The 26,640-nt window shown below is 39.1% G+C and overlaps 1 protein-coding gene across 3 annotated transcripts in view; it reads left to right on the top strand.

Moving 5' to 3' along the window:
* Positions 1-6,793: 6,793 nt before the first annotated feature.
* Positions 6,794-26,640, top strand: part of PIK3C2A (phosphatidylinositol-4-phosphate 3-kinase catalytic subunit type 2 alpha) — an 83,635-nt gene continuing 63,788 nt past the window's right edge. For 2 of the 3 annotated variants that reach the window (XM_037150514.2, XM_053673033.1), the window contains exons 1-2: positions 6,794-6,909; positions 23,169-24,304. In XM_037150514.2, the coding sequence (XP_037006409.2) occupies positions 23,231-24,304 (1,074 nt within the window). In that variant the 5' untranslated portion in view covers positions 6,794-6,909; positions 23,169-23,230. The remainder of the gene's footprint in view (positions 6,910-23,168; positions 24,305-26,640) is intronic. The other variant, XM_053673032.1, reaches the window with a different exon arrangement.

The raw sequence follows: 26,640 nt of genomic DNA, 5'->3' as shown, positions 1-26,640 counted from the left end.
AGCCTTCCAGGTCCTCCTTACAGAGAAGGCCACTGCTATCGATGTCTTGTGTATCCTTACAGAGGTATCCTGTCCTGTTACAACATACTTCATTTTTTAAAGATTTTAATTTATTTATCTTTAGAGGGGAAGGGAAGGAGAGAGGGAGAGAAATATCAATGTACGGTTGCTCCCCGTGCGTCCCCTGATGGGAACTGGCCTGCAACCCAGGCATGTGCCCTGACTGGGAATTGAACCGCGATCCTTTGTTTCACAGGCCTGCGCTCAATCCACTGAGCTCCACCAGCCAGGGCCATACTTCATGTTTTTTAAACACAAACATCAACAGTCCACAGATTATTTGGCAACCTGGCTTGTTCCTTTAATAGAGTATACTGCATATTAGTCCATATTGGAAATTTTTCCTTATCAGTACATATTTTTAACAGCTGCATAGGACTCCACTTCCCATTTTATGATATTCCATTATGTATTTAACCCATTTCCTACTGACAGAAATTTTGCCATGGTGTGTCTCAGTGAATTGAGCTCCAGTCTGCAAATCAAAGGGTCGTCAGTTCAATCCCCAGTCAGTCCCTGCTGGTGCAGCTCAGTGGGTTGAGCTCAGGCACAAAGGCTGGTTCGATTCCCAGTCTGGGAGCACAGCCTGGGTTGTGGGCCAAGTCCCCAGTGGGGGCCATGTGAGAGGCAACCACACACTGATGTTTCTCTGCCTCTCTTTCTCCCTCCCTTCCCCCTCTTTCTAAAAATAAATAAATTAAGTCTTTAAAAATAAATAGATAAGATCTTTTAAAAAAATCCAAGTCAGCAGGACACATGCCTGGATTGTAGGCCAGGTCTCCAGTAGGGGGCACTCGAGAGACAACCACACATTGATGTTTCTCTTTCTTCCTCCCTTTCTTTCTCTCTAAAAATTAATAAAAAGAAATTTAGGTTGCTTTTACCCTTTCCCTACTATATCATTATTACAAATTAAATTATGTTACTCCTGAAGTTCATATGTTGAAGTCTCAACTCTTGGTATATCGGAATGGGACCTTATTTGAAGATATAGGGTTGTTGCAACCAGGTTTAAATAAAATCATGCTGAGGCCTAACCCCAAATGACTGGTGTCCTTATAAGAAGAAGAAATTTAGACAGAGACACTTAGCAGGGAAGAAGATGTGAAGACATAGGAGGAAACAGCTATCTACCAGGCAAGGAGAGATGCCTAGAGCAGATACTTCCCTCACAGCTATCACAAGGAACCAGTCCTGCCAACACACTGATCTGACTTCCAGCTTCGAGTACAAGAGGCAACAAATTTATTGTTTAAGCCACTCAGTTTGTGGTACTTTGCTATGGCAGCCCTAGTAAACTAATACAATAATACTTCAATGAATATCCTAGTGTTTTTTCACAAAGATGCAAGAATATTGGTAGAATTCATAAAAGTAAATTTATCATCTTTCAACCAATGACATTCTACCTCTTCAATGTTTTCTCAGCTGAATCAGTGATATTCCCCAAGCCCCGCTCACCCGGCCATGCAATGGCCAACAACAGACCCCTGAACACATGCAATTCTTTCATACGTCCATCTCTTTGCACATACACCCTTTCTCTTCCTAGAATGTCCTTCCTCCTGAGATGCTCCTGAAAAACTGCAATATAACCACTTGAAGTGCCGCCTCCTCTGTGAAAACGTCTGTGGTAATTATACTCCAGAATGGCCCCTCAACCCCCCCACCTGCCAGTATTCAGACCTTCGCATACTTCTCACCTTTGTGTAGTCCCTTCCCCTTGAACATGGACCGGACTTGTGGACTCACTTCTAATGAAAAGAGTAAGGCAGAAGGGATGAGATGTCACTTCTGAGATTAGGTTACAAAAAGACTGTGGGTTTGTCCAGGGGTGCCTCCTCTTACACACTCTTGTTCTTTCTTGTTTGTTTTGGTCAGTGACGTTGGAGGAAGCCAGCTGCCCTCTTGTGAGGCAACCCTGTGGAGACACCCATATTTCAAGAGATCAAAACTTTCTAATTACATGTGAGTGAAAATGGAAGTGGATCCCTCCCCACTCAAGCCTTTCGATGAGACTGGCAGCAGATAGCAGCCTCATGAGAAACCTTTAGGCAGAAGCACCCACCTATGCCACGCCTGGATTCCTGACCAAAGAAACTGTGAGACAGTACATTGCTGTTGCTTTAAGCTGCTAAGTTTTTGGATAATTTGAAAAACAGCAGTAGATAACTAATATAACTCCCATCCTCCCCTCTTCTTTGACCTAAGCTTCCAAAGTTACTTAAACATATGTCTAGTGATGCTCTCAGCACGCTACATCATACTTACTTCTAAATCTTTTTCTCCTACTTGGCTACCTCCATGCACAGGAGCCCTTGGCATAGTCAGCTTTATATTTACTGTGTCTTATACAAGTTTCAAGCAACCATCATCATTTCCCTCCATTGTTGTAATACCCTCCAAATTGGGCTGCCCAAATCTTCTCTAGCCTCTCCCTAAGCCATCTTCTAAAAATGCAACTTGGGTCACTTGAGAGATTAAAATTCTCCTCCTCATTCCCAGGCTAAAGACCCGACTCCTCAATACAGCCTCCAGGCACAGCATGGCCTGCCACAGCCTCACCACCGCATCTCCAGCCAGTTCCCCCTTGTTCCTAGTACAACAGCAACATTGCCCTTTCGGTTCCTCAGTTGAACTACACTCCTTCCTACTTCAGTGGTTTTGCACACGGTTCGGGTTCGCTTTGTCTAGGATTCTTTTCTCCTCACCTTCACTAATTTCTACTCATCCTTTGGATCTCAGCTCAATGTCACGTCTTCAGGGAAGGCTGTTCTGCCTTCGTTAAAATAAAATAAACCCCGTAGTTTCCTCATCCCCCTTATCACAAACTGGGATCAAACGGTGGTTTAATTGTCTAATATTTTCTTGTCTCTCCTGTTGGACTCTGAGCTTTACAAGGGCAGGGACACTACTTGTTCACTACGTGTTGTCTTGTTCACTACTGTGTCCCCAGCACAGACCATAGTGCCTGACACAGAAAGTAGGGGCTCGGTACTTTCTAATTCTTTTCTCCAAAATGAGTTACAGGGCAGCCATTTCCTATCCCTTCTATAAACTTCACATCGTTTCATCATCTACACATCTAATGTCTGAGTGCCGTTTCTCCAGTGTGCTGTTACCCACCTCAGACAATGGCCTCCGGGATGCAGAGACCACGTCTTCTAAGTTGTGTGCTACGGGACCCAGCAGAGTTCTCCGACCGAGGTGGGGATAGGGCATTGGGAAAGGAAAGAGAGGGGTAGGTCTACTTCTTCATGTCCTTTTGTAGCTCCTTTCTTGCTGTTAAAATCTCCTTGACCTGTTGAGGGAAGTATGAAGTTGAAAGAACATGGGCCGCCCTGGCAGGGTAGCTCAGTTGGTTTAACATTGCATGGATACATCAAGGTTGCAGGTTCAATTCCCGGTTGGATCATATACAATGGATGTGCAAATAAGTGGAACAACGAATCAATATTTCTCTTTCTCTCCTTCCTTCTCTCTCTAAAATCAATAAATAAAAAATATTAATAAAAATTATTTACAATAAGCCCTTGCTGGTGTAGCTTAGTGGATTGAGTGCAGGCCTGTGAACCAGAGGATCATGATTCGATTCCCAGTCAGGGCACATGCCTGAGTTGCAGGCCAGTTCCCAGCAGGGGACACATGAGAGGCAACCATACATTGATATTTCTCTCCCTCTCTCCTTCCCTTCTCCTCTAAAGATAAATAAAGTCTTAAAAATAAATAAATAAATAAATAACTCATATCTTCCTTTAAAATTTTTCTTTAAAATGAAAATGAGCATGGAACATTCACTCTGAGCCAGGTTTGGATCCCAACTGTACTACCTAGTAGCTGTGTGACTTTGGGCAAATTACTTATGCTCTCCGTCCCTCCAATTCCTCAGCTATGAAATAAGGGTATAACGATGGTATAATGTTATAAGGTTGTCTGAAGGATTCTACAAGGTGTAAGGCATCAAGGAGAGGGCCTAGCCTTAGCAAATGCTAAACAAATGTCAGCCACTATTTTTATCTAAGTTACAACAAAATTGCCCGTTTTCTCACTTGGTACTAGAAGAAGTTTGTAAATATTTATGCTGCTGTAAATTTCTCTGAGGGAGGTTAGGATTAGAACACTTAAAAAAATCATACTTGCCCTGGCTGGTGTGGCTCAGTGCATTGAGTGCCAGCCTGTGAATGGAGAGATTGCCGGTTCAATTCCCAGTCAGGGCACATGCCTGGGTTGCAGGCCAGGTCCCAGCAGGGGATGCACAAGGAGCAACCATACACTGATATTTCTCTCCCACTCTCCTTCCTTCCCTTCTAAAGATAAATAAATAATTTTTTTTAAAAAGCTAATTTACATTTGTTGGTTTAAGTAAAACAGACATGTCTTTATTTTACCTGGGTTTACAAAAAAAATCATTAATTACTGAACATAGGTTTTTCCTACTTTTGGCTTATCTGTTAATGAAATTTCTTGTATTTTGTTGAGAAAGTATGTTTCTAAAATTATGAAATGTATTGCCAGTAAAAGAGCCTACCTATGTTTACAAAGATTTTAAAATGTCTTCATAAATTTGACTTCTTAGTTTTTGTTAAAATTGAGGTTTTAAGGGTTAAAATCTCAATATATGTAGGAATAGCATTGGTGGTCTAGAAGGATCTCTGGAACAACTCAAAATATTTCTTTTAGGTTAAATTGCATGGACAGCATTGTAAAATCAATGATCAAAACCTTCTAAGGTGTACTGTAAGGGTAGACAATATTTGTAAATTATTTTTATTATTTTCTTAAGATTTTATTTATTTATATTTATAGGGGAAGGGAAGGAGAGAGGGAGAGAAATATCAATGTGTGGTTGCCTCTTGTGTGTCCCCTGCCAGGAACTGGCCTGAAACCCAGGCATATGCCCTGACTGGGAACTGAAAAGTGATACTCTGGTTCGCAGGCACACGCTCAGTGCACTGAGCTACACCAGCCAGGATTAATATTTGTAAATTAAATGAATAGTCAAGACTATGGGAATCCAAAACAGCCACTCGGTTCTTTAAAGCTCCCTGGCAAAACCTATTTTTCAGTTGTTCCTTTCCTCATGCATCACAGTACATTTAAGCGGGACTCAAATTAAATGAAGGAACTTATGAGCTGACATTAGTGAAATAAGACATCTTAAACTATTGCCAAGGTATGCTAATGTCACTTTAAAAAAGTGCCGGATTGGTCTTTCCTTTCCATCTGGCCAGAGCCATCAGGTAAGCCAAGACAGGTGTTTACAAGTACATCCAGGAGCTGTGGAGGAAGAAGCAGTTGGATGTAATGCACTTTCTTCTCAGGGTGCGCTGCTGGCAGTCTTGCCAGCTCTCCAAACTCCACAGGGCCTTCCACCCCACCTGGCTCAATAAAGCACGCAGGCTAGGATACTGGGACATTGAGCTAAGATGGTGACAAATGACCAGTTCCTAAAGGACTGCCTCTCAAAGGGAAAGGCCCACCAGCGGGTTTGATTCCCTGTCAGGGCACATGCCTGGTTTCCAGGTTTGGTCTTTGTCCAGGTGCTTGTGAGAGGCAACCAGTTGATGTTTTGCCTTCACATGGACGTTTCTCTCCCTCTCTTTCCCTCTCTCTAAAAATCCAAATACTGGGGCGGGGTGTAAAAAAAATCCAAATACTAAAAAAAAGAAGAGCCATGAGAAAATAATGAGTTTGGAACTGCAACGAAGAACTCAAGCAAGGGTGCTCTGCTGCTGGAACCCAGGGAAAATATTTCTCATAAGAAAAGTAGAAAAAAATACAAGTAGGTCAAAGTTAATCTTCCCCTCAAGACACAGTGTCCTCTCGAGGCCCCTTCCTTCTTTTCTGAAGGCACACTCAGTTCAAGAGCAGAAGCTAGGAAACCAGCCGCAAGTGAAACTGGTTTCCTCCCTCCTTTTAATCTTAAGAAGGGGCTGCCAATTCTAGAAATTCCTCCTTTGATGAGAAGATAAAGCAGAACAATGGTGTGAAACTAAGGGAATTCTTAAGGGACATTCTTCTAGGGTGTGTAAAGCCTGCCTGGAAGGGTGTGTGCCTGGATGGGACTGGGAAGTTAGAAGTAGGAAGGGTGAGTGGATAAGAGTTGGTAGGCACAGCTACAGGGAATAATACAGTTGCTCCTAACGTCTCACAGACGAGCCACTCCATCCAGTCTCTTCTCCTGGAGATTAAGTGAGCGCATCAGAAAGCGCTTTACCCAATCCATATTTATGGGTCACTAACCACACTCCCCACAGCACCTGATGCGCATCGAGGAATTGGTAAATTCTGGTTGGAGTGAAAGATTTTTGTTAAGCCGCCTGTTCTTTCAGTTTTCCGATCACAAACTAATGTCGGTCGGCGCGGCCTGAGGCCGAGAACACGAATCTGGGAGCCCAAGCTGGGACGGAGGCGCGAGCGCGGAGTTCTCGGAGAGGGCACGGAAACAATAGAGCGCTTCAGTGATTGGCGGCGCTTGGGAGGCTCAGCCAGAGTCAAGGGAGGCCCCACTCCCCTAGCCTGAGGCTGCGGTGAGAGACGTCCAGCGCTCTTTCGACACTCCCCTAGCGAGAGCTGGACCCTAGCATCCACCATCCCAGCTGGCACCTCACTGGACGTGCCCAGACCCCGCCCACTACTTCAGGTAGGCCGTCAGAGTCAGCCTATCCGCGAGGAGCCTGGGTGTGGAAGGCGGAGCTTCCAGACCGGAAGTGACGTATATGCTTGGCTGGCTGTGGAGTCTGCCGAGGCTCTCCGCGGTGGCTGAGACTACTGAGCGGAAAATGGCTCGGACAAGGGTGGCTTCGGCAGCTCGGGTTGTGACAGACGCGGATACTCACGCAGCTTGAGGTGAGGAGTGGTGGGTGCGGCCGGGGCCGGTACCTGGAACCTAGCTCTGAAAGGCCTGCGAGGGGCTTCAGGGGTTCAGGGACGGAAGGGTCCCTGGTCCGGCCCCCGGTCCCGCGGGTGCCAGTCTCTGACCCTCCATCCCGTACGTACTCTTGGCGCTGCCCCATCCCGACTCACCTCCCTCCGGGCCTTACTTCCACCCAGGCGGTTGCTGACTGCCCCACCGAAAGTGCAGGGGCCTGCGCCTCAACCAGGCCCTCTAGTCGGGGACGGGCCGGGGGTGCTGGGGGTTAGTTTTTGTCCCCAAGGGGGAGGAGGGGCCACCCCCTTGTCCCGCGGGACCAGACTGCAACCTCAGTGCCCGGTCCTATTTTCTTGACGAAATATTACGTTATTAATTCCATCGAATGTGTGTTGCACTTCTCACTTATTTTTTTTTCCCTCCCCACTCCCTTTTCACTTCCTTGTCCCTCCCATCTCGAGCTTTGGGGGCTAATGATCCTTTTTTTTCATCCCACTTCCCCGCGGTTGCCTTTTTGCCGCAAAGCCACTTGCTTGAGGAAGACTTATTTCAGTGTGTATTTAGCTCATCATCTTCCTGGGAGGGCGGTCATATTAACTTCCTGAGTGATGGAGGAACAATAAATAATTGAAGATAAAAGCACTACATACTTATTTTCCTTATTAAATGGGTTGGCTTTAAAAAGGAGATTCTCTAGCTATGGAATTTTTTGGCGGAGAGTGGGGAGGAGGGATTGAAAAGGGAAGTGAGGACGAAGAAAACTAAGTGAGGAGGAAAGTCTAGAGATAAAGAGCGCGGAAGAACCTGTAGTAGTTCTTCCCCTGTATTCTCTTGATAGAAGTTGAGGCTGTACTTACATTTTTGAAAGTGGGTGTTGAATTGAGTATAAGGAAGGAGGCCTTCCTCTTTGAACAAGATTATCTGTTAAAGAGATACCCTAAAATCTTTCCTGGTGGGTGTCAGGCAGAAAAGCCCTGCTGAGAAGTTTGTTTAATATATTGGCGTATCAAAGTCATAGATTAGAAGAGTTGCAGAAAAAAGAAAGTTATTATTAGAAGTGGTGAAGGCATAATTGAAAGGGAAAGACTGCAGGTTAGGAGGTCCAGGAACACTGATCGATTCCCGGAGAGACTTTGTACCTTTGCGTCCTTGCCTTGTGGTGGTCTCACCAGGAGACTTTTGAGGTAGGTGGGGTTGGTGCTCTTATTCACGGTAGCAAATTAGAACCAAGTGCCTTAGTTGAGGTCTGTATAGTTTAAGATAACTGCTTCTTTAACATTAAGACAGTCTTTGAGTACTGAAAAGCATTATGACTGAATGAGAACAGGGAGATTTTATTGTTTAACCCAATCTTAATTCAAAAGTGATTTTTATGTAGGTACCAAGCACTTAAGAGAGTTTCCACAAGTTATTTTGCCTAAATTAACAAATTTTGGAGCAATTTTTTTCTGATGAAAATCTCTGCCTTTTTCTATGCATGTTGCTTGCAGTTTTTCTTGGCAAGCAATATATTTTAATGTTTTCATCTGTAGGTTTCACAGATTTTTTTTGTTTTATAGAATATAAAAGTTGGCATGCTTGCATTTAGGAATTTTAGAAACTATAACTTTATGTAATTAGCTGTATATTAATATGATTATTTCTCCCTTGAGCCATGAATGGTTCCAAAATTTTCAATTAATTGAAGATGGCAGTATCAATTCTCATGTCCAGGAATCTTTCTTTCATCTTGCAAAAGGTTTTCTTACTTAGTAAGCACATTCTTCAGTAAGTGAACTTAATGAGAGCGTTGGATTTTTCAAGAGCTCAGAGTTCTTATTAGAGCATCAGACCAAACTTTGCAGAGCAGCAGTGCAAAAGCCGTTTGCTTTGTGACTTGTATCGCTTTGATAACATAAATTTACCATTTTATTATATATTTGCCATATTCCAAAAATAATCTAAGGCAGGTAAATGATAAAGGTGAATGTTTTAGTGCCGTGCATTGACTTAATACATGATTTGATTTATTAGTTGTACCTCAGTAGGGCTAAAACTTTACCCTCTGAACGATCTTTCTGTTTTCAGTATCCCTGCAAGGATGCCTGGCATTACAGGGGTTCCAGGGATAGAAAAATCAATGAGACAGTGCTTATTCTCAAGAAGTTCTGTAGTCTGTATAGGGAGACAGATACACAAATTGGAACAGTATGGTTATACGGGCAGTAGTGGATCCAAGTAGTACTAAAAAGGACGTGATCACTTGGGCTGGCAGATGGAGAAGGAATGAGTACATCTGACGGGGAAAATGGTGCTCAAATTGAGTGCTTCCCCCCTGCACTGATATTATTTTCTGTGGAGTAAACACAGAAAATATTTTTGTTATTTTCTTAAAGAGAGAAATGAGGCCCAGTGTGTTTGTGACTTGTTTAGCATAATACCTTAGAGCATTAATTGAACTTATTAAAATGCTAAGCCTAGTATTTTTTTCATTGCATCTCTTTGGATAGTACTTCAGTGTTTAGGTACATAGCATTTTCCAGATTTTGGAGTGTTTATTAAAGAATGGGTACTTCCTGCCTTTAGGGTGTTTATATTCCACTTAGGAGAGACCAACTACAATACATACAGCAGAAAGTAATTATAAAAACTTATTAATGGTATAGTATAGTAGAGACCCCTTAAGGGATAGTATGGATACTTTTTAAATAGATGAGAGTTAATGAGGCAAGATTTCTGAATAAGGAATTTAGATCATAAACTGTTGCTGTAGTGAAAAGTGATGAGGTGTCAAGGACATAGTTATTTCAATGCACAGAGAAGAACCTGGAAAACTTAGATAAGAGAAAATAAAGTATATGTTTAAGGAAGGATTTGCAAAGTTTGTTTGAAAAGATAAGGACAGGACATAGGTGAGATAAGAGATGAGAATAAATAGACATCTATTATAAAGAATCTAGAGACCAATGGTCAAATTTTACATTATTTGGATGATTCAGGAAATCTTAGCACAAGCTATGAACTGGTGGCTTAAGTAGTCTGGAAGTCATAGGAGGACTGAAGGAGAGAGAGGACAGTGTCTGTAAATGAGCAGCAGAGGAATGCTTGTTTCCATTGTGAAACCGAGTACGGATTTGGTAAGAAATTTGACTACAAGAAGAGAAAGGAATGGGCATTGTTAAGAAAATTGGTTAAAAATTTTGCAGTACTGAAGCAGCCTATTTAAAAAAAAAAAAGTATTTTCCTATAAAAACAGAAACTGGCAGTTTACCTTCAGGAAATAACAGAAGAAGCAGGAAGAGATTAAGTATTGTTAAAATTCTGCTGTGGAATGAGAGGAAAAAGCAAAGACAGAATTGTCTTTCAAGATAAAAGGGTGCAGAAAATGAGAGGAGACAATAGAGAGAAATCAGTGCTGGCCAGGTGGGGGAAAACATGAATGTTAATGGGAGAGATAGACAGACTCAGGGAAATACTTGTCTAATTAGGGAACCGGAAAATACTTTTTCAAATGCTCTGTTTGCAGTTTTGGGAATTATGTGAAGCATGTATTTTCCCTCCAAGATAAGCACTAAAGGAGACCTAATTATACCTATAAACAAAACCATAGTGCTATGAATAGCCATAACCAAACTGATTTATGAAGTCACTTTATATGTGTTCCTAATGTAAGCTAGAACTGTTCTGACTCCTCTTTTTGGTTTAGTGTGTTTTTTTAGATCACAGTGCTGAGCTGGGAAAGGTGCTCTTTGGCTCCCTCCGGGTTTCATAGCCCGGTTTTATCTGATTAAACCTCACAATGACACCAGACTGGAATTCTGCCTGTGTTGCAATGCATGACATGTTGCTGTAACTGTTTCAATTTTTTAAAAATTAGATTTATTGAGATATAATTTACTTACAATAAAATTGATGTGTTTTAGGTATATTGCTTTATAAATTATAAGAAATAGCAGCAGTGTTTAACTGTTGCTACAATTAAGACAGGACATTTCCATCACTCCAAAAAGTGTTATTTATGATCCTTTTGCGTCATAAGGGACCCTTATGAGGGACCCTTTTGACCCATGATGAGTCATCCTTTTTCTAGGCTCTTGCAACAACCGATATATTTGTTGTTGTTGTTCCCGTAATTGTGGTTTTCCAGAATGTTGCATAAAATGGCATCATACAGTATATGCAGCCTTTTGAGTCTGGCTTCTTTCATTTAGTGTACTGATTTTGAGATTCACTAAGCTTCCCTAAAAAAATTAAACTAATTTTTAGAATAGTTTTAGATAACAGAAAAATTAAAATAGTACAGAGACCTAGTTTCCCCTCTTTTTTTTTATGTATGTGAACTATTGATGTTTGCTAATGGTCAAAAACAAGATTCTAGAATTAAGTTTTTGGAGATGGAAAATTGTGTGAAGGTTTCGGTCAAGATGACTTTTATCGTAAATTCTATATGAAATTTGTTATTTTAACCATTTTTAAGTGTACAACTCCGTTTATAAACGGTAGGTTTATAAATTATATTTATAAGCTGAGCAACCATCACCACTATCTATTTCTAACATTTTTCTTTTTCTTTTTCTAACATGAATTTTCTTTGTATTCTCTTTATTTTAAGTTTTCTTATTTTTAGAGAGTGGGAAAGGGAGAAAGAAAGGGAGGGAGAGAAACATCCATTGGTTGTCCCTTGCATGTACCAAACTGGGCACCAGGCCCTCAACCCAGGCATGTGCCCTGACCAGGAATCAAACCTTCAACCCCTTGGTTCACAGGCCAGCGTTTGATCCACCGAGTCACATCAGCCAGGACAATTTCCAAAATATTTCATCATTCTACACAGAAACTCTACCCACTTAGCTGTAATTACCCATTCCCCCTTTCCAGCTCCTGGTTTCTGCTAATCTTCCTTCTGTCTGTATAAATTTACCCATTTTAGATATTTCATATAGGTGGAATCATGCAACATGTGTTCTTTTGTGTCTGGCTTATTTAACCTTGGATAATGTTTTCATACATGTTGTAGCATGTATCAGAGCTTTATTCCTGTTAATGGTTGAATAAATATTCCATTGTAGGTAATATACCACATTTTGTGTATCCTTCTGTTAATGGATACTTGGGTTGTTGGCACCTTCTAGCTATTGTGAAGAATGCTGTTGTGCATGTGTGTACAGATGTGTAAGTCCCAGGTTTTTTGTTTGTTCGTTTGCTTGTTTTTAATTTCTGTGAGTTTATTTGAGCTAAACTGATGACATATGCTGGGAAGCAAGATCTCAAATGCTGTCTGTAACTCCCTGTTTTTAATTCTTTTGGGGTATAGATCTAGGGGTGGTCATACGGTAATTCTGTTTAATTTTTGAGGAAACACCAAAGTGTTTACCAAAGCGACTACTATTTTACATTCCCATCAGCGAAGTATGAGGGTTCCAGTTTGTCCACATCCTTGTCAACATTTGTTATTTTATTTCTGTCTTTTTCTTTTAAAAAAATTATAGCCATTTCAGTAGGTGTGAAGTGATATTTCACTGTGGTTTTGATTTGCATTTCCCTAATGAGTAATGATGTTGAGCATCTTTTCATGTGCTTATTGGCGGGAAGCTGCAGTTTTTAACGGTAGGAACATATTACTTGGTTGTTCCAATAATTAGACAGGTGTATTTTTAAGGCCATTGTGTAGTAGGCATTATATATAATTTTATTTAACTGTACAATACTATGACATGTGATGTGTGTTTTACAGATGAGAAAACTAAGACAAAGGCACGTAAAGGAGCTTGCCTAAGATTACAGTCAGAGGGAGGTGTGATATTTGAGCTGGAGTCCATCATTTTCTCCTCTTATCACTGTTCTAGGAAACTAGCAATTTCATGCAATTGGTGTCATGTGAAATCAAGATGTAGAAATCGATGGAGTTTGGGGGTAAAATTCCAGAAGTAGTCATATCAGTTTTTCATTATTAGTATTACCTATATGGGGGTTCTCAGTTGCAATGCCAGTTTTATTTTCCCTACTATAATCCAAGTTGGAATGGAGGCATATACCAAAGATTGAGCACAAAAGCTTTCTGTTACTTGTCATGTTGGAAATGGGTGATGTTAGAGTATATTTAATTATTCGTGTTAAATGAATGAACAATAAAGCAGTACAAAGCTCAACAATTATCTCCACAAAGCAGTACTACTGTTGGGATTCTGAGTTAGATTGCAAACTGCTTTGTCAGTAAAATGTCTTTCAGCAGGAGCCCCTTGCTGTGACTGTATTCCCCCCCTTTCCTTGTCTCCCTCCCAAACACACGCAGTCACACATATGCAGATATAGAAAGCTGTTCTGGATGAATGCCCTGGTTGTGAATCTTTTATGTGTGGAGTGTTGCTTCTAGGGGCTGAAGGTAGTAAGTACAAGGACTGCCAGTGCTTATTAGACCACAGCGCAGCCATTGCTTTTTGTCAACATGGGAGAATTAAGCCTTTTATTAATTGTTTGTAGTACTTGGGCAAAGCATAATTTTAAGTGTGGTATGGAGGTTAAAGAATGCGGGAGCCAGGCTAGGCTCATCCATCTTTGAACTTGGAAAGAAACTGGGGAAGGCTGCTCTCTTGGCTGTTCCTGTGATGCACTCTTTCTTATGTCCAGGTTATGGCTCCAATTTTATCTTTTCCCTGAATAATAAGAGAAAAAAATCTCTATTACATTTTTATCACCTTCATTTTAAAATAGTGAGGCTTACTAGTGATGAAATGTTTAAAGTTTTATGAAAGTTTAGATAAGGAAGAGTAAATCTGATTTCTACCATCGGCTTCGGTATTGAGTTAGTAGTTTCTTACCTTTATCACCTCAGCCTCCTAAGGCGTCTCTTCCTTACCAAGTGAGACCCTTGGATCTGTGCTTTGGTTCTATCTTACTCAGCTGCATACAGGATCTGAGCTATAGTTTATCTCCTAGCTCTTGCCCCTTTCAGTCTTTGTTCCCTGATCCTTCTCTACCACATACTGAAATCCTTTCCTGGGCTTTTAATAGCACTTTCTGACACCTCCTCCACTCACTCTCTCCTAGTTCTCTTCACTGCCAAAGAATTGAAAGGATAATATGCCCTTGTTCTTTGTAATTCCTTCCTTTTTCAGTTTCTCACACTTGTGTAAATTTCCCTCTTTGAAAATCACTAATGAGGGCCGGTGGGGGAGGGGAAATGAGGAGTGACTGCTGATGGATGAAGGGTTTCTTGGGGGATGATAGAAATGTTTTGAAATTTGGTAGTGGTGATGATCGCACAGCTCTGAATATACTTAAAACTACTGAATTGTATGCTTTAAGTGGGCGAATTTTATAAGTGAATTGTATCCCAATAAAGCTATTTTAAAAATAATCACAAATGAGCTCTTAGATCTAGAGTATCTTTCCATCCTCATTCTGTCACCTCCCTTGTAGTTTCTGACAATACTGATTACTTTCTTCTTAGAATGTTTTGTTCCCTCATTTCTCTGATACCAGCCTTCATACCTCCCAGTGATTCTGACCTTTTGTTTCCTTAAGTTTTAGTGGCCCTCATGATTTCTTTCTTGTCTCTTTCCCTTCTTCGTCCTGAAATTCTCCCAAGGCAGCCTCAACCACTTTCATGGTTTCAGGTCTTCACTATTATATGGATAACATCTAATATTCGTCTCTAGCTAAACTGGTCTGTTGAGCCCGAGGTCCAGTATTTCTCATCAACCACCAGACTGAACTGTATTTCCTACAAGTACTTGTACTTCAAAATAGTGTTTGGTCTGACCAAAAAGAACTATGTGGCTCTGAAAAATAGTCCTGAGAATATATACACATAGTTTTCTTCTTGCCAAGAAAGAAATTAATGGCTTATCATTTGACATAGTTGAGATGGCTTCCAAATACCTTAAATGAAAATGAATGCAACAAGAGTGGATTAACAATATTGTATCTCTTAGGTTAAGATAGTCGTTTTAAATATGATATCTTTGTCTGCTCTTAAGTCTCTTACAGATTAGTGAAGACACTGCAGCTGGGGTGTCAAACTCATTGTCACGGGGGAGGGGGGCACATCAGCCTTGTGATTGGCTTCAAAGGGCCAAATGTCATTTCAGCCCCTTAACTGTTAAGGAGTAGTTCCATTTATACAGTCATAAAATTACTTCAGCCCTTTGAAGGCAACTGTGAGGCTGATGTGGCCCCTGGTGAAAATGAGTTTGATGCCCCTGCTCTACAGTGAAGAATTGTTTCCTGATCTGGTCCATATTAGACTTAATTTCATTTATTTAACACACATCTGAATGAAAAGCTTGCTTGTTTCAGGATGTTCTAGGTGCTGGGAATATAGGAGTGAACCCAACAGATAAATCCAGCTTCATACAATTTATAGTCTAAAGTGGAACAATAGACAATAAAATAAGTAAGTAAAATGTATAGTATACTGGATAGTACTAAATGCTAAGGAGCAAATAAAGTGCACAGTCAATGGAGTTAGAGACAGTTACAGTTTTAACTAGGTTGATAGTAAGGGCTTGACTCAAAAGTCACCTTCTCAGTAAAAACTTGAAGTCTGGAGAGTTGGCCGTGCAGCTCCCCAGGGAAGATCAGTCCAGTCACAGCGACTAGAAGAGCACAATGCACTTGAGGAGCAAGGAGGCCCATGTGACAGTAGCAGAGAGGAGAGTGGACAGGAGAGCGGTCATAGGAGGGCCAGATATTAGAGTGCCTGGTGGGCTTATTGTCAAGATTTTACCTTTTCTCTCAGCAAAACAGGAGCTGTCGAAAGTTCTCAGCAAATGACTAAGAAGATTTAGGTTTTTCAGAATTACTGTGGCTACTGTGTTGAGAATAGTCTGAAGGTGGGAGGTAGAGGGATGGCAGAGACAGACTAGCAGGCTGTGTCAGCAACCCAGGCAAGACATCATGGTCGGTAGGTTTAGAATAGTAACAGGGAGATGATGAAGAAACATGCAGATTCAGAAATTCTTTAAGGTAGACCCTATAAGATTTTATGTACATATCCATAACTGTCTGGTAGCCACCACCAAACATTGCTGCCTTCCTGATAAGCTATATTTAAATTAGTATTTTCTAATATAATTCAAGTAAGAAGTAAAATTTACTGGATATATGTAGGATGGTGATGGTGTACAGTCATCTCTTACTGATAGGAATATCTTACTACTCATTTAAAAATGTTTTACCTGTGTTTTAAAATGCAGTGAATATTAAATTGACCACGTTACGTGCAATGCCCATTAAATGATTCACAGATGGTGAAAATTTGAGAAACCATATTTTATAGTTTTCTTCTGCATTCTTTTTATTCTACTTTAAATCTTTTTATCGATTTTGTGTGTGTGTGTGTGTGAGAGAGAGAGAGAGAGTCATCAGTTTGTTGTTCCACTTATTTATGCATTCAGTGGTTGTTTTTTGTACATGCCCTGCCTGGGGATTAAACTTGCAACCTCGGTGTATCAGGACAACATTCTAACCTACTGAGTGACCTGATCAGGACTTTCGCAGTCTTAGTTGCACCCCTCCCCTGCATCTCATAATGAGTAAGGGTGGTGTCGCTAATTTAGCCCCCAGATTAACAAATGAAAAGGGACAGTACAGCTCTGATTGGTATTTTTTTATGGTATCACTAAAAAGCTAAACTTGCATTTATATAATTTGTCACATGCAGGTAAAGAAACCCCACATACTATGTATGATGCAGGTGTTTTTTTATTTTTCACATCTCATAATGTAGGTATGAGAATGTGTTTAAAATATGTGGGGAGCGTATTTTTTTATTGTGAAATAACACACTGAAAAGTTCATAAAGCATACATGATTATTGAACGCACACCTGTCAAAAAACACTTGTATAACCAGTTGCTAGGTCAGGAACTAGAGCATTGCTGATATTCCACAAGTCCCCAGGGTACTTCTCCCTGGTCATAAATATCTCTCCCTGCCTCTGTGAAGTAACCATTATAGTAACTTTTGGAGATCCTTTTCCTTTCCTTCAGTTTTATTATTATATAAGCATTCTTAAGCAATATAGTTTATGTTTTTGAACTTTATGCGAAGGGAATCATATATATTTTTGTCTCTTCATTTGCTTAACATTCTTTTGAAGTTTTATTCATTTTTAAAATTTATAACTTTAGTTATCTCATTGGTATTGCTGTGCAGAATTTCATTAAATGAACCGTGATATAAGTTTTAAAAATTGGCCTTAGTCTCCTGTTCCTTTAATGCCACTTTTGAAACCCTGGGAATCACCAGCATGATAAGAGAGCCTTTTGTACACTAATGAGATGACTATTGTCCCGGACCCCTGAATAATAGCTTCCGGATGGGGACTGGTCACCAGAGAGACCAAGGTTTTATTAGAGGGTTGGAACTTTTAACCCTGCCCCGTGACCTCTAGGGAGGAGAGAGGAGCTGGAAATTGAGCTAATTGGCCAATGATTTAATCAGCCATGCCCATGTAAAGAAATCTCCATACAAACTCCTTAATGTCAGGGTTTGGGAGCTTCCAGGTTAATGAAACACTGAGGTGCTGGGAGGGTGGTGCCTCCTGAGAGGTGTCTGGCCTCCACGCACTCCCCCCACCCCCAGCTTTGCCTTGTGCATCTCTTCCCCTGGCTGTTCTTGAATCGTATCCTCTATAATAAACTGGTAATAATGAGTGAGCTGATTGCCTGTGAAGTATTTAGCAAATTATCAAACTTGAGTAGGGACTGTGGGAACCCTCAATTAGTACCCAAGTTGGACAGAGAAGTGTGGGTAACATGAGGACCCAATACCTGCAACTGGCATCCGAAGTGAGGACAGTCTTAGGGGACTGAACCCCTAAACCTGTGGAGTCTCACTGTCGGAATTAACTTGAACTGTAGGACACTTAGTTGGTTTCTGGAGAGTTGAAGAACTGGATGTCAGAGTGGGAACTCCCTCCCACCCCCACATTTGGCGTCAGCAGAGTTGGGACTAGAAACAGACGGTGATCGTTTACCCACATTCATCAGCAGCGTGTGTGTTTCCCATTGTTTCACAGCCTTGCTCTCAGCGTTGTAAAATTTTAGTTTTTTCCCAGTGTTGTGTGTGTAGTGGTATCTCACTGTGGTTTAATATGCATTTCCTTGATTGCTAGGAAGATTGAGCCTTTTTTCATGTACTTGGCCGTTGGATTTCTCTTTTGTGAGGTTGGTGTCTCTGCTCACTTTTCTTTTACATTGACTGTCTTTTTAATTTGTAGCAGTCGTTTACCCAGAATTTGAGTCCTTTGTTTATGTGTTAAAAAATCTTCCTTCCTGTCTTGTTTTTTTATTGTTCTATTGGTGTCTTTTGATGAATAAAATTTTATTAATGTTTTCTCTTATGGTTAGTGCTTTCTATATGTTAAGAAAATTTTTCCTTCTCTAATTCTAAAAACTTTATAGTTTTTTCTTTCATGACTAGGCATTTCGTTTGCCTTGAGTTGATTTTTGCTTAAAGTGTGAATAGAAATCCATTTCATTTCCTCCCCATTTGCTCTAGTACCATTTATTGAAAAAGTTCTTTTCTGTGCTCTGATATGCCATTTTTGTCTTAAATCAAGTATCTATGTAGGTGTGGGCTCTTAGGCTGGTTTTTTTTTTTTTTTAAAGATCAGGGTAGGAAGGGGAAAGAGAGGAAGAAACATCAGTGTGAGAGAAAACATCGGTTTCTTCTTGTGAGTGCCACAGCCTGGGACTTGGACCCTCACCCAGACGTGTGCTCTGATTGGAGTTGAACCCACGACAATTTTGCTTTTTGGGACGATGCTCAACCAACTGAGCCATACTGGTCAGGGCTTACCCTGTTCTTTAGATTGATCTCTTTCTGTACACGCACCATCTTAAGTAAAGTTAGCTTTATAGTAAGTCTTTATTTCGTAGAGAAGGTCCTCTCACCTCGATCATTTTCAAGAGGTTTTTAGCTAGTTTGGCTCTTTGATTACTATAGAAATTTTAGAATCACTTTGTCAAGTCTTATTTTATAAGTATGTTTGAATTTTGATTGGAATTGCATCGAACCTATAGATTTATCAGGAGAAGTTGCATAGTTATAAAATTCATCTTCAAATTTGTTAATATGGAAAAACATCCATTACATTCACATACTTCTAGTATTTGTTAGTAAAGTTTTGTAATTTCCCTACAACTTTTTGTTATGTGTATTGTTAGTTGGTGGGTTTTGTGTGTGTTATTGCAAATTACCTTTTCAAACTTTATTTTCTGACCATTTGTTGCATGTATATAGAAATACAATTGATTTTTGTATATTAGTATCATATTTAATAACCTTGGTAAACTTTGGTATGTAATTCTATTGTATGAATGTTCTTTGGATTTTTTACTTTATCAAGTGATGTCTTGTTTCTTCCTATTTCGTCCCAGTGTTGATTTCTTTTTGTTGCCTTTCTGGGTGTCTAGGATTCTACAGGGTGTTGCATAGAAGTGGTGGTGGGCATCCTGGTTTTTGTTTATGGTCAAAAGGAAAGTTGTCAGAGTTTTACCACAGAGTATATTTGTGCTACCCTTGGTCAAACAAGGAACTTCCCTTCTGTTCATAGTTGACTGAGAATATGGATTGAGATGAGCATATGCCTCCTCTATTTTAATTCTTTAGTTATTGATGTTGTAAATTGCATTTTGTATTTACAACCGAGTTTTGTTTGGGATTATCTGTATTTGTATTTATGAGTAAGATTGATTTGTTATTTTCTTTTCTCACCCTTGCCTGGTTTTGTTAGCAAGGTTACGGTAGTTTCATAAAAGATTTGGGGAAAATGCCTTCCTGTTTGTTCTCTGGATGGGTTTGTGAAAGATCGTTTCTTCCTTATAGGAAGGCACTGAAGCCATATTGCCCTGCAGTTTTCTTTGAGGAAACTATTTTTGACTACTAATTCAGTTCCTTTATTACTTATAAGATTATTCAACTTCATGTTTCTATTTGAGTAAGTTACTATCTTCTAGGAATTTGTCTACATTTAAAATTTTATTTGCTGAAACTTAATAAGCATATCCTTATTATCTTTATAATGTCTGCTGCATCGTTTGGGTCACCCTTCTTTGTTCTTGATACTGTTTATTCCCCTATATTTTTCCCTGATCAGCATCACCCGATATTGTTCTAGTATTTTCAAAAGAGCCAACTTTCACCTTTGTTCATCTTCTCTGTTGTATATTTCTAATTTCTTCTATAACTAATTTTTTCTCTGGTCTTTATTCCCTCCTACTTTTCTTTTGCTGTTATTGCTAATTCATAAGATGGATTCTTAGTTGATTTATTTTTTAACCTTTCCACTTTTCCAGCATCATTAAATATTACTTTACATATTTTTTTACTGTTTTTTCATGTAGTATTTGTTGGTATGATGATTAATTTTCCCTTTCTCTGTGAGCTTGTTATCAATTTGATATCTAATGAATTTTAGTATAACTTTTAAATTGCTGTTGCCTCAATATGAGTAAGAGGAAAATAAACATTTTTGCTTTATTGTGAACTGCTTTTTCATCATCTTTATCCCTTTCCCTGTATGGTTGTTTTTCTGTATGACCTCCTTGTTATGTGTTGGTAAATTAGCTCTTTCTCTGTGATCTGAGTAGCAAATATTTTTTTCCCAGTTTATTGTTTTTTTTGTTGACATTTTTACTGGTTATTTTCATTTTACTTTTCAGCACCTAGAACAGTGCCTGGCTTATAGTGTATATACCCAGTAAATATTTATTGAAGAAATGAGTAAATTCAGTGGTGCTTGTTTGCCAAACAAAAATGATTACTTTTATTTTTTATTTTATTTTTAAATTAGTTTTAAATATTTTATTCATTTATGTTTAGAGAGGGCAAGGGAGGGAGAAAGGGAGGGAGAGAAACATCAATATGTGGTTGCCTCTTGTGTACCACCCCCACTGGGGAACAGGCCCACAACCCAGGCATGTGCCCTGACTGGGAATCCAACTGGGACCCTTTGGTTCACAGGCCAGCACTCAATCCACTGAGCCACACCAGCCAGAGCCAAAAATAATTTTTTTTAAATGTTTATGTAGTTGAATAGTGTGTCATGGCTTCTAGATTTTGAACCATATTAGGGTGGCCTTTTTTTTTCTTTTAATTTTTATTTAGTTATTTTTCAAGTACAGTTTTTTGTCTATTTCTCCCATCCTAGCCCCCTCTGCCCCGTCTCCCCACCTCCCTCCCATCCCCGCCCCAGTCCTCATCCCTGTGTCTTTCATACTTGTTCAGGGTGGCCTTTTTAATGCTGAGGTTACATAGGAATTGTTTTCTTTTGATTTTTATTCAGGGTGGCCTTTTTAATGCTGAGGTTACATAGGAATTGTTTTCTTTTGATTTTTATTATCCTTTTTACATCTAAATATTTAATCTTTTTATAATTTACCCTATTTCACTGATTTTCAACACATTTCTCTATAAAATGTTAACAGTTTTCTAATTGTAGAAGATTACCAGTAATTAGATATTATATACTTTGAAAATAAAAAGGTTATAAAAGATGATAAGACAGACTAGTTAAAAGGCTGTGTGGTGTTGATGAGACTTAAAAAATAAAAAATTTTCTCCTGAAAAATAATTAGCAGTCATTTGAGATACTTTATTGACCTGCGGGAAGGGGTGGACTTTTGGGAAGATAACTTTTTATCATCATGAAAGTAATGATGCTTGTTTAGCATGTTTTTTGTTCCTTTCCTCATAAATTCAAATCTTATGTTGTCCACTAGTCACTTGAAATGTGATTACTCTAAGTTGAAATGTGGTAAGAATATATACCAGATTTTGAAGACTTAGTATAAAAAATGTAAAATATCCCTTTCATATTTCTTAATATTGATTATTTATTGAAATGATCACAATGAAATATTTAAAAATTAATTTTATGTTTTTATTAATATAAGAAAATATTTTTTAAGGTTTTACTTATTTATTTTTAGAGATGGGAAAGGGAGAGAGAAAGAGAGAAACATAGGAGTGTGAGAGAAACATCAGTCGGCTGCCTCTCTCATGCCCCCAACTGGGGACTTGGCCCACAGCCCAGGTGTGTGCCCTGACCAGGAATTGAACCAATGACCTTTTGGTTTGCAGGCTGGCACTCAACCCACTGAGGTAAACCAGCCAGAGCAAAAAAATTTTTGAAGATTTTATTCGTTTACTTTTAGAAAGAGGGGAAGGGAAGGAGAAAGAGAAACATCAATTGGTTGCCTCTTGCACACTCCCAACTGCGGCCCTGGCCCACTACCCTGGCATGTGCCCTGACCAGGAATTGAACTGGTGACTTTTCAGTTCGCAGGTCAACACTCAATCCACTGAGCCATACTAGTCAGGGCAAAAAGTTTTAATTTCCTATGTGGCATGCCTTCTATTCTATTCTGTTGAACAGTGCTGCTCTAACCTAATGTCACCCAGTACCTGGGCAGTGTTCCATTTTGTCTTTCTGATAAATTTGTACGGTGCCTAACCCCAAACTGCTTGGTTTCTCTTGTCAAGTAGAGATAGGAGAATACTGTCTTCTTGTCTACTGCAGTTTTCCCTTTTAGCACAGATGGGGTACGTCTCTTACATTTGTAGTTTTCTGTTGCCATCTTCCTTCTAGTTTTCAAGGTACTATTTCCTCTCACCACTTGTTTATATTAAACTCAGCCATGTGATTTTTTTCATTTTAATTGAATTATTAGTAAATGAGCTCTTTAAGTGTGTTTATTTTTGTTTCAGAATTTGAACATCTTTGTTCAAGGAATTGTTTTAAGTTCTCTAGTCATTGACGCATTCATTCAACAACTACAGTAGGTTTGAGAGTAGAGGGTGAATAAAATGAGCAGCTTATAGCAAAAGCGAGAAACCCTTTCTTTTTGACTTGCTATTTGCATAACAGTAAACCCAGTTGGAACTCTTGGAAATAGTGACTAGTATTTAAGCCATTTTATGCCAAGAATTCTGGCAGAAGGCTGCTGGTCACAGTAGCCAGTGTGACAGCTGAAGTGAAAGCTTGTTGAGTTCATTTACTGTTCCAGCTTTCCTGGTAGGACAAAGAATAGGATAGTCACATATGTCTAAACATCTTCCTTAACCTAACAGTGAGGGTATAAGATATTTTAAAAGTGTTTCTTTCCCCCAAAATGTTCATTTTATTTTATTTGGTAATGTGTTTGTAAAGTGACTTTGAATCCTAACTAAAAATATATGAAGTAGGTTAAAAACAAAATTTGTGTTTAAAAAAAATCTAATTGAGTGTTATGTTTATTTTTGTGCATAGGTCTTGCTATTGGGAACTATAAGAAAAAATAGATTACAGGAAGGTTGGTCTTCTAAGTGGACATGGCTCAGATATCCAGCAACAATGGATTTAAGCAATGTTCATCCTCACATGTGGAACCAGTGAGAACAAAAGATGTGGACAAAGAAGAAGCGTTACTGATGGAAGCAGAGGCTTTAGCAAAGCTGCAAAAAGATAAACGAGTAACTGATGATCAGCGAAGCTTTGAGTTGTCAAGCAGCACCAGACAAAAAGCACAAGTTTATAACAAACAGGACTATGATCTCATGGTGTTTCCTGAATCAGATACCCAAAAAAGAGCAGTAGATATTGATGTCGAAAAGCTCACCCAGGCTGAACTGGAGAAACTGTTGCTAGACGACAGTTTCGAGCCAATGAAAACACCTGCGCTGCCAGTTACTCCTGTTCTGAGCCCTTCGTTTTCGGCACAGCTGTGTCTTAGACCTACTGTTCAGCGAGGACAGTGGCCAACTGGTTTGTCTGGGCCTTCCACTTACACTTTGCCTTCTATTTATCAGTCAACTTATAGTAGTAAACAGACTACATTCCAAAATGGCTTTAATCCAAGAATGACTACCTTTCCATCCACAGACCCTATATATTTAAGTGTTCCAGGACAGTCTCCATATTTTCCATATCCTTTGACACCTGCCACGCCGTTTCATCCACATGGAAGCTTACCTGTCTATCCTCCAGTAGTCAGTCCTGACATGGCAAAGCTGTTTGATAAAATAGCTAGTACGTCAGCATTTCTAAAAAATGGAAAAGCAAGGACTGATTTGGAGATAACAAATTCAAAAGCTACAATCAGCAATCTACAGGTATCTCCAAAGTCTGAAGATATCAGTAAATTCGACTGGCTAGACTTGGATCCTCTGAGTAAGCCTAGGGTGGACAATGTAGAGGTTTTAGAGTGTGAAGAAGAGAAAACTGTTCCAGGTTTGCTAGTAGAGGATCCTTGGGATGCGGTTCTTCTTGAAGAGAGAGCGCCAGCAAGTTGTCACCTTGAAAGAAAGGTGAATGGAAAATCTCCTTCTGGGGCAATGGTAACAAGAAGCCAGTCTTTAAATATTCGAACAACTCAGCTTACAAAAGTCCAGGGCCAAATATCTCAGGTACAGGTTTTTTTGTTTGTTTGTTTTTTAAACTGACTTCTTAAACTTAGCAGTAACACAGAATTGATTTTTGTGGGCATAATTTATTAGTTATAAATATTTTTATTTTGACTTATTTTCTTCTTAAGCGTGTTGTAACTCTTAGAATGTATGGTCAGGAGTAAGTGTGTTTAGGACATTTGAAAAACTGCTTGCTATTAATGTTATCTTTTCAAGGGTTATAAATTCAAAAAACCTCTAATTAAGGATCTGGCTATCACTGATAGGCACTTAATTTTTAAATAATTTTCATCTGTCTCTCCATGTCTTCTTTTTATCTCTTATTTTTTCAAGACAAACAAGGAATTATGGTTTTTTTACACCATCATATATATTATATAGAAATTCTCATTTTATTTTTTATGTTGTTTTAGTGACCCTCATTATATTGTTTTTTTTTTTTTAAAAGATTTTATTTTTATTTAGAGAGAGAGGAAGGGAAGGAAGGAAATATCAGTGTATGATTGCCTCTTATGTGCCCCCAAGTGGGGACTTGGCCTGTAATCCAGGCATGTGCCCTGACTGGGAATCGAACCAGTGACCCTTTGGTTTGTAGCCTGTGCTCAATCCACTGAGCTACGCCAGCCAGGGCTATATTGTTTTGTTGTTTTTAACTATGAATGAATGGAAGGAAGGGAGGATGACTCCAGAGACACAGGAGAAAACCATTCAAATGATTCTCTTTAATCACCTGTATGGATAAAAGTGAGGAATGTAACTCTGTAGTCTATAATCGTTGATTTCTTACAGTCTTACTATCTGGAAAATTTAGTTAAGAGTGGCTCACAGAAAAGAGGCAGCAAGGTGTAGAATTTTCCTTTCTAAATATAGTGTACCTAATTGCAGATTTGTATTATGCTTTTATAACATCTGTGGATCCTGGAAATGTTAAGCTTCATTCTCACCTTAATGTGAGTTACATTGTTCGGTGACTAGGTTCTCTTTAAGCATTGGAACCAATTAGCATTTAGGGAAAAAGTGAATTTCTCATGATTTGGATGGTTTGTAATTGTGTTGATTTGTTGACTTTAAAAAGCCATTTTGGATGTCAAGGATGAAATAAGCAGGTATTAAGAAGGCTTAGGAGAAAAGATGAGGATGTTTTTGATGACATGGTCAGAAAAATCTTAACCAGTGTTACTGTTCTGAAATGTATTTGTAGCTCACACAGAGAAATGTGTTATTTTCTTAAACTTTTCAATACTATTTACAAATTTAGTACATAATCTGTGTACACCTTTCCGATTAAAAAAGAAACCACAGTTAATTATAAATTTTAAATTGAATCACAAATATATTGTCAGATTACTTTTTCTTAATAGTCCATGTCTTGTCGTGGTTTTGTTTTTGTATAAAATAATCATTTCTGGAAGTATTTGAAGGGAGAAGTGGAAATTCTAAGTCAAGAATCATTTTTTTAAAAAGTAGGGGGTTCTACCTAGGAGTAGAAGTGTTCATGTCTGTGGGTCATGCGTATAAATTCTTTGTCTACTCCACTTGCTATACTGTACTTCATAGCCCCACGACTAATCCCCTCACCTCCTCACCCATTCCCCACATCCCCCCAATCTGGCGACCATCAAAACGCTCTCTGTGTCCATGATTTTGTCTCTGTTCTTCTTTGCTTAGTTTCCTTTTAGATTCAGTTGTGGATAGACATGTATTTATTGTATTATTAGATATATATTTACTGGATTATTATTAGATATGCATTTATTTAGGATAGAGATGTATTTATATGTATTATTTAGTAACTTAATTTTAACATTCATTGTTCCCAAAAGTAGAACAAGGAGAAAGAAAATTCAGGGAAGCAAGTATTATGGTCAAATGTCCTCAAAGGAATTTATAAAAATAACCTGTTGGTTGTCAGTGCATAATTATTGAAGGTTTCAGTTAGAGGTTTGGTGTGCGCTTGTTACAAATACTGTAAAAGGATTTTTAGATTCAAAGAAAGTTCTAAGCCCTTTTATTAACAGAAAATTTCATCATTTTCTTTGTGTACAAGAAGATAAAGTTTGGTTTCATTTAGGCCAAAAGGGGAAGGTAAACAACACTAGTCATATTTATTGGAAGTTCGTGGCACCAATAGTAGGTGGAGCTTCTAACTTTTCACATACCATTCATCTCTGTTTAAAAGCTTTTCCCTGAGGTTTATATTTTTTGTTGAGAAATAAGATTGCAGTGTCTGTTGTTTTTAATTACTATATGTACGTAAGTATTTTCTGTAAGAATTTTATGCTTTGTGGTAAAAACTCAGAAGGGTATTTTTCTGTGTACTCAGCAAGCTTACTTCC

This window comes from Artibeus jamaicensis, unplaced genomic scaffold, assembly GCF_021234435.1.
Source record: "Artibeus jamaicensis isolate MK-2021 breed Jamaican fruit bat unplaced genomic scaffold, CSHL_Jam_final contig_797, whole genome shotgun sequence".
NCBI classification, from domain to species: domain Eukaryota; kingdom Metazoa; phylum Chordata; class Mammalia; order Chiroptera; family Phyllostomidae; genus Artibeus; species Artibeus jamaicensis.
This window is presented reverse-complemented; position numbering and strand designations above follow the sequence as displayed.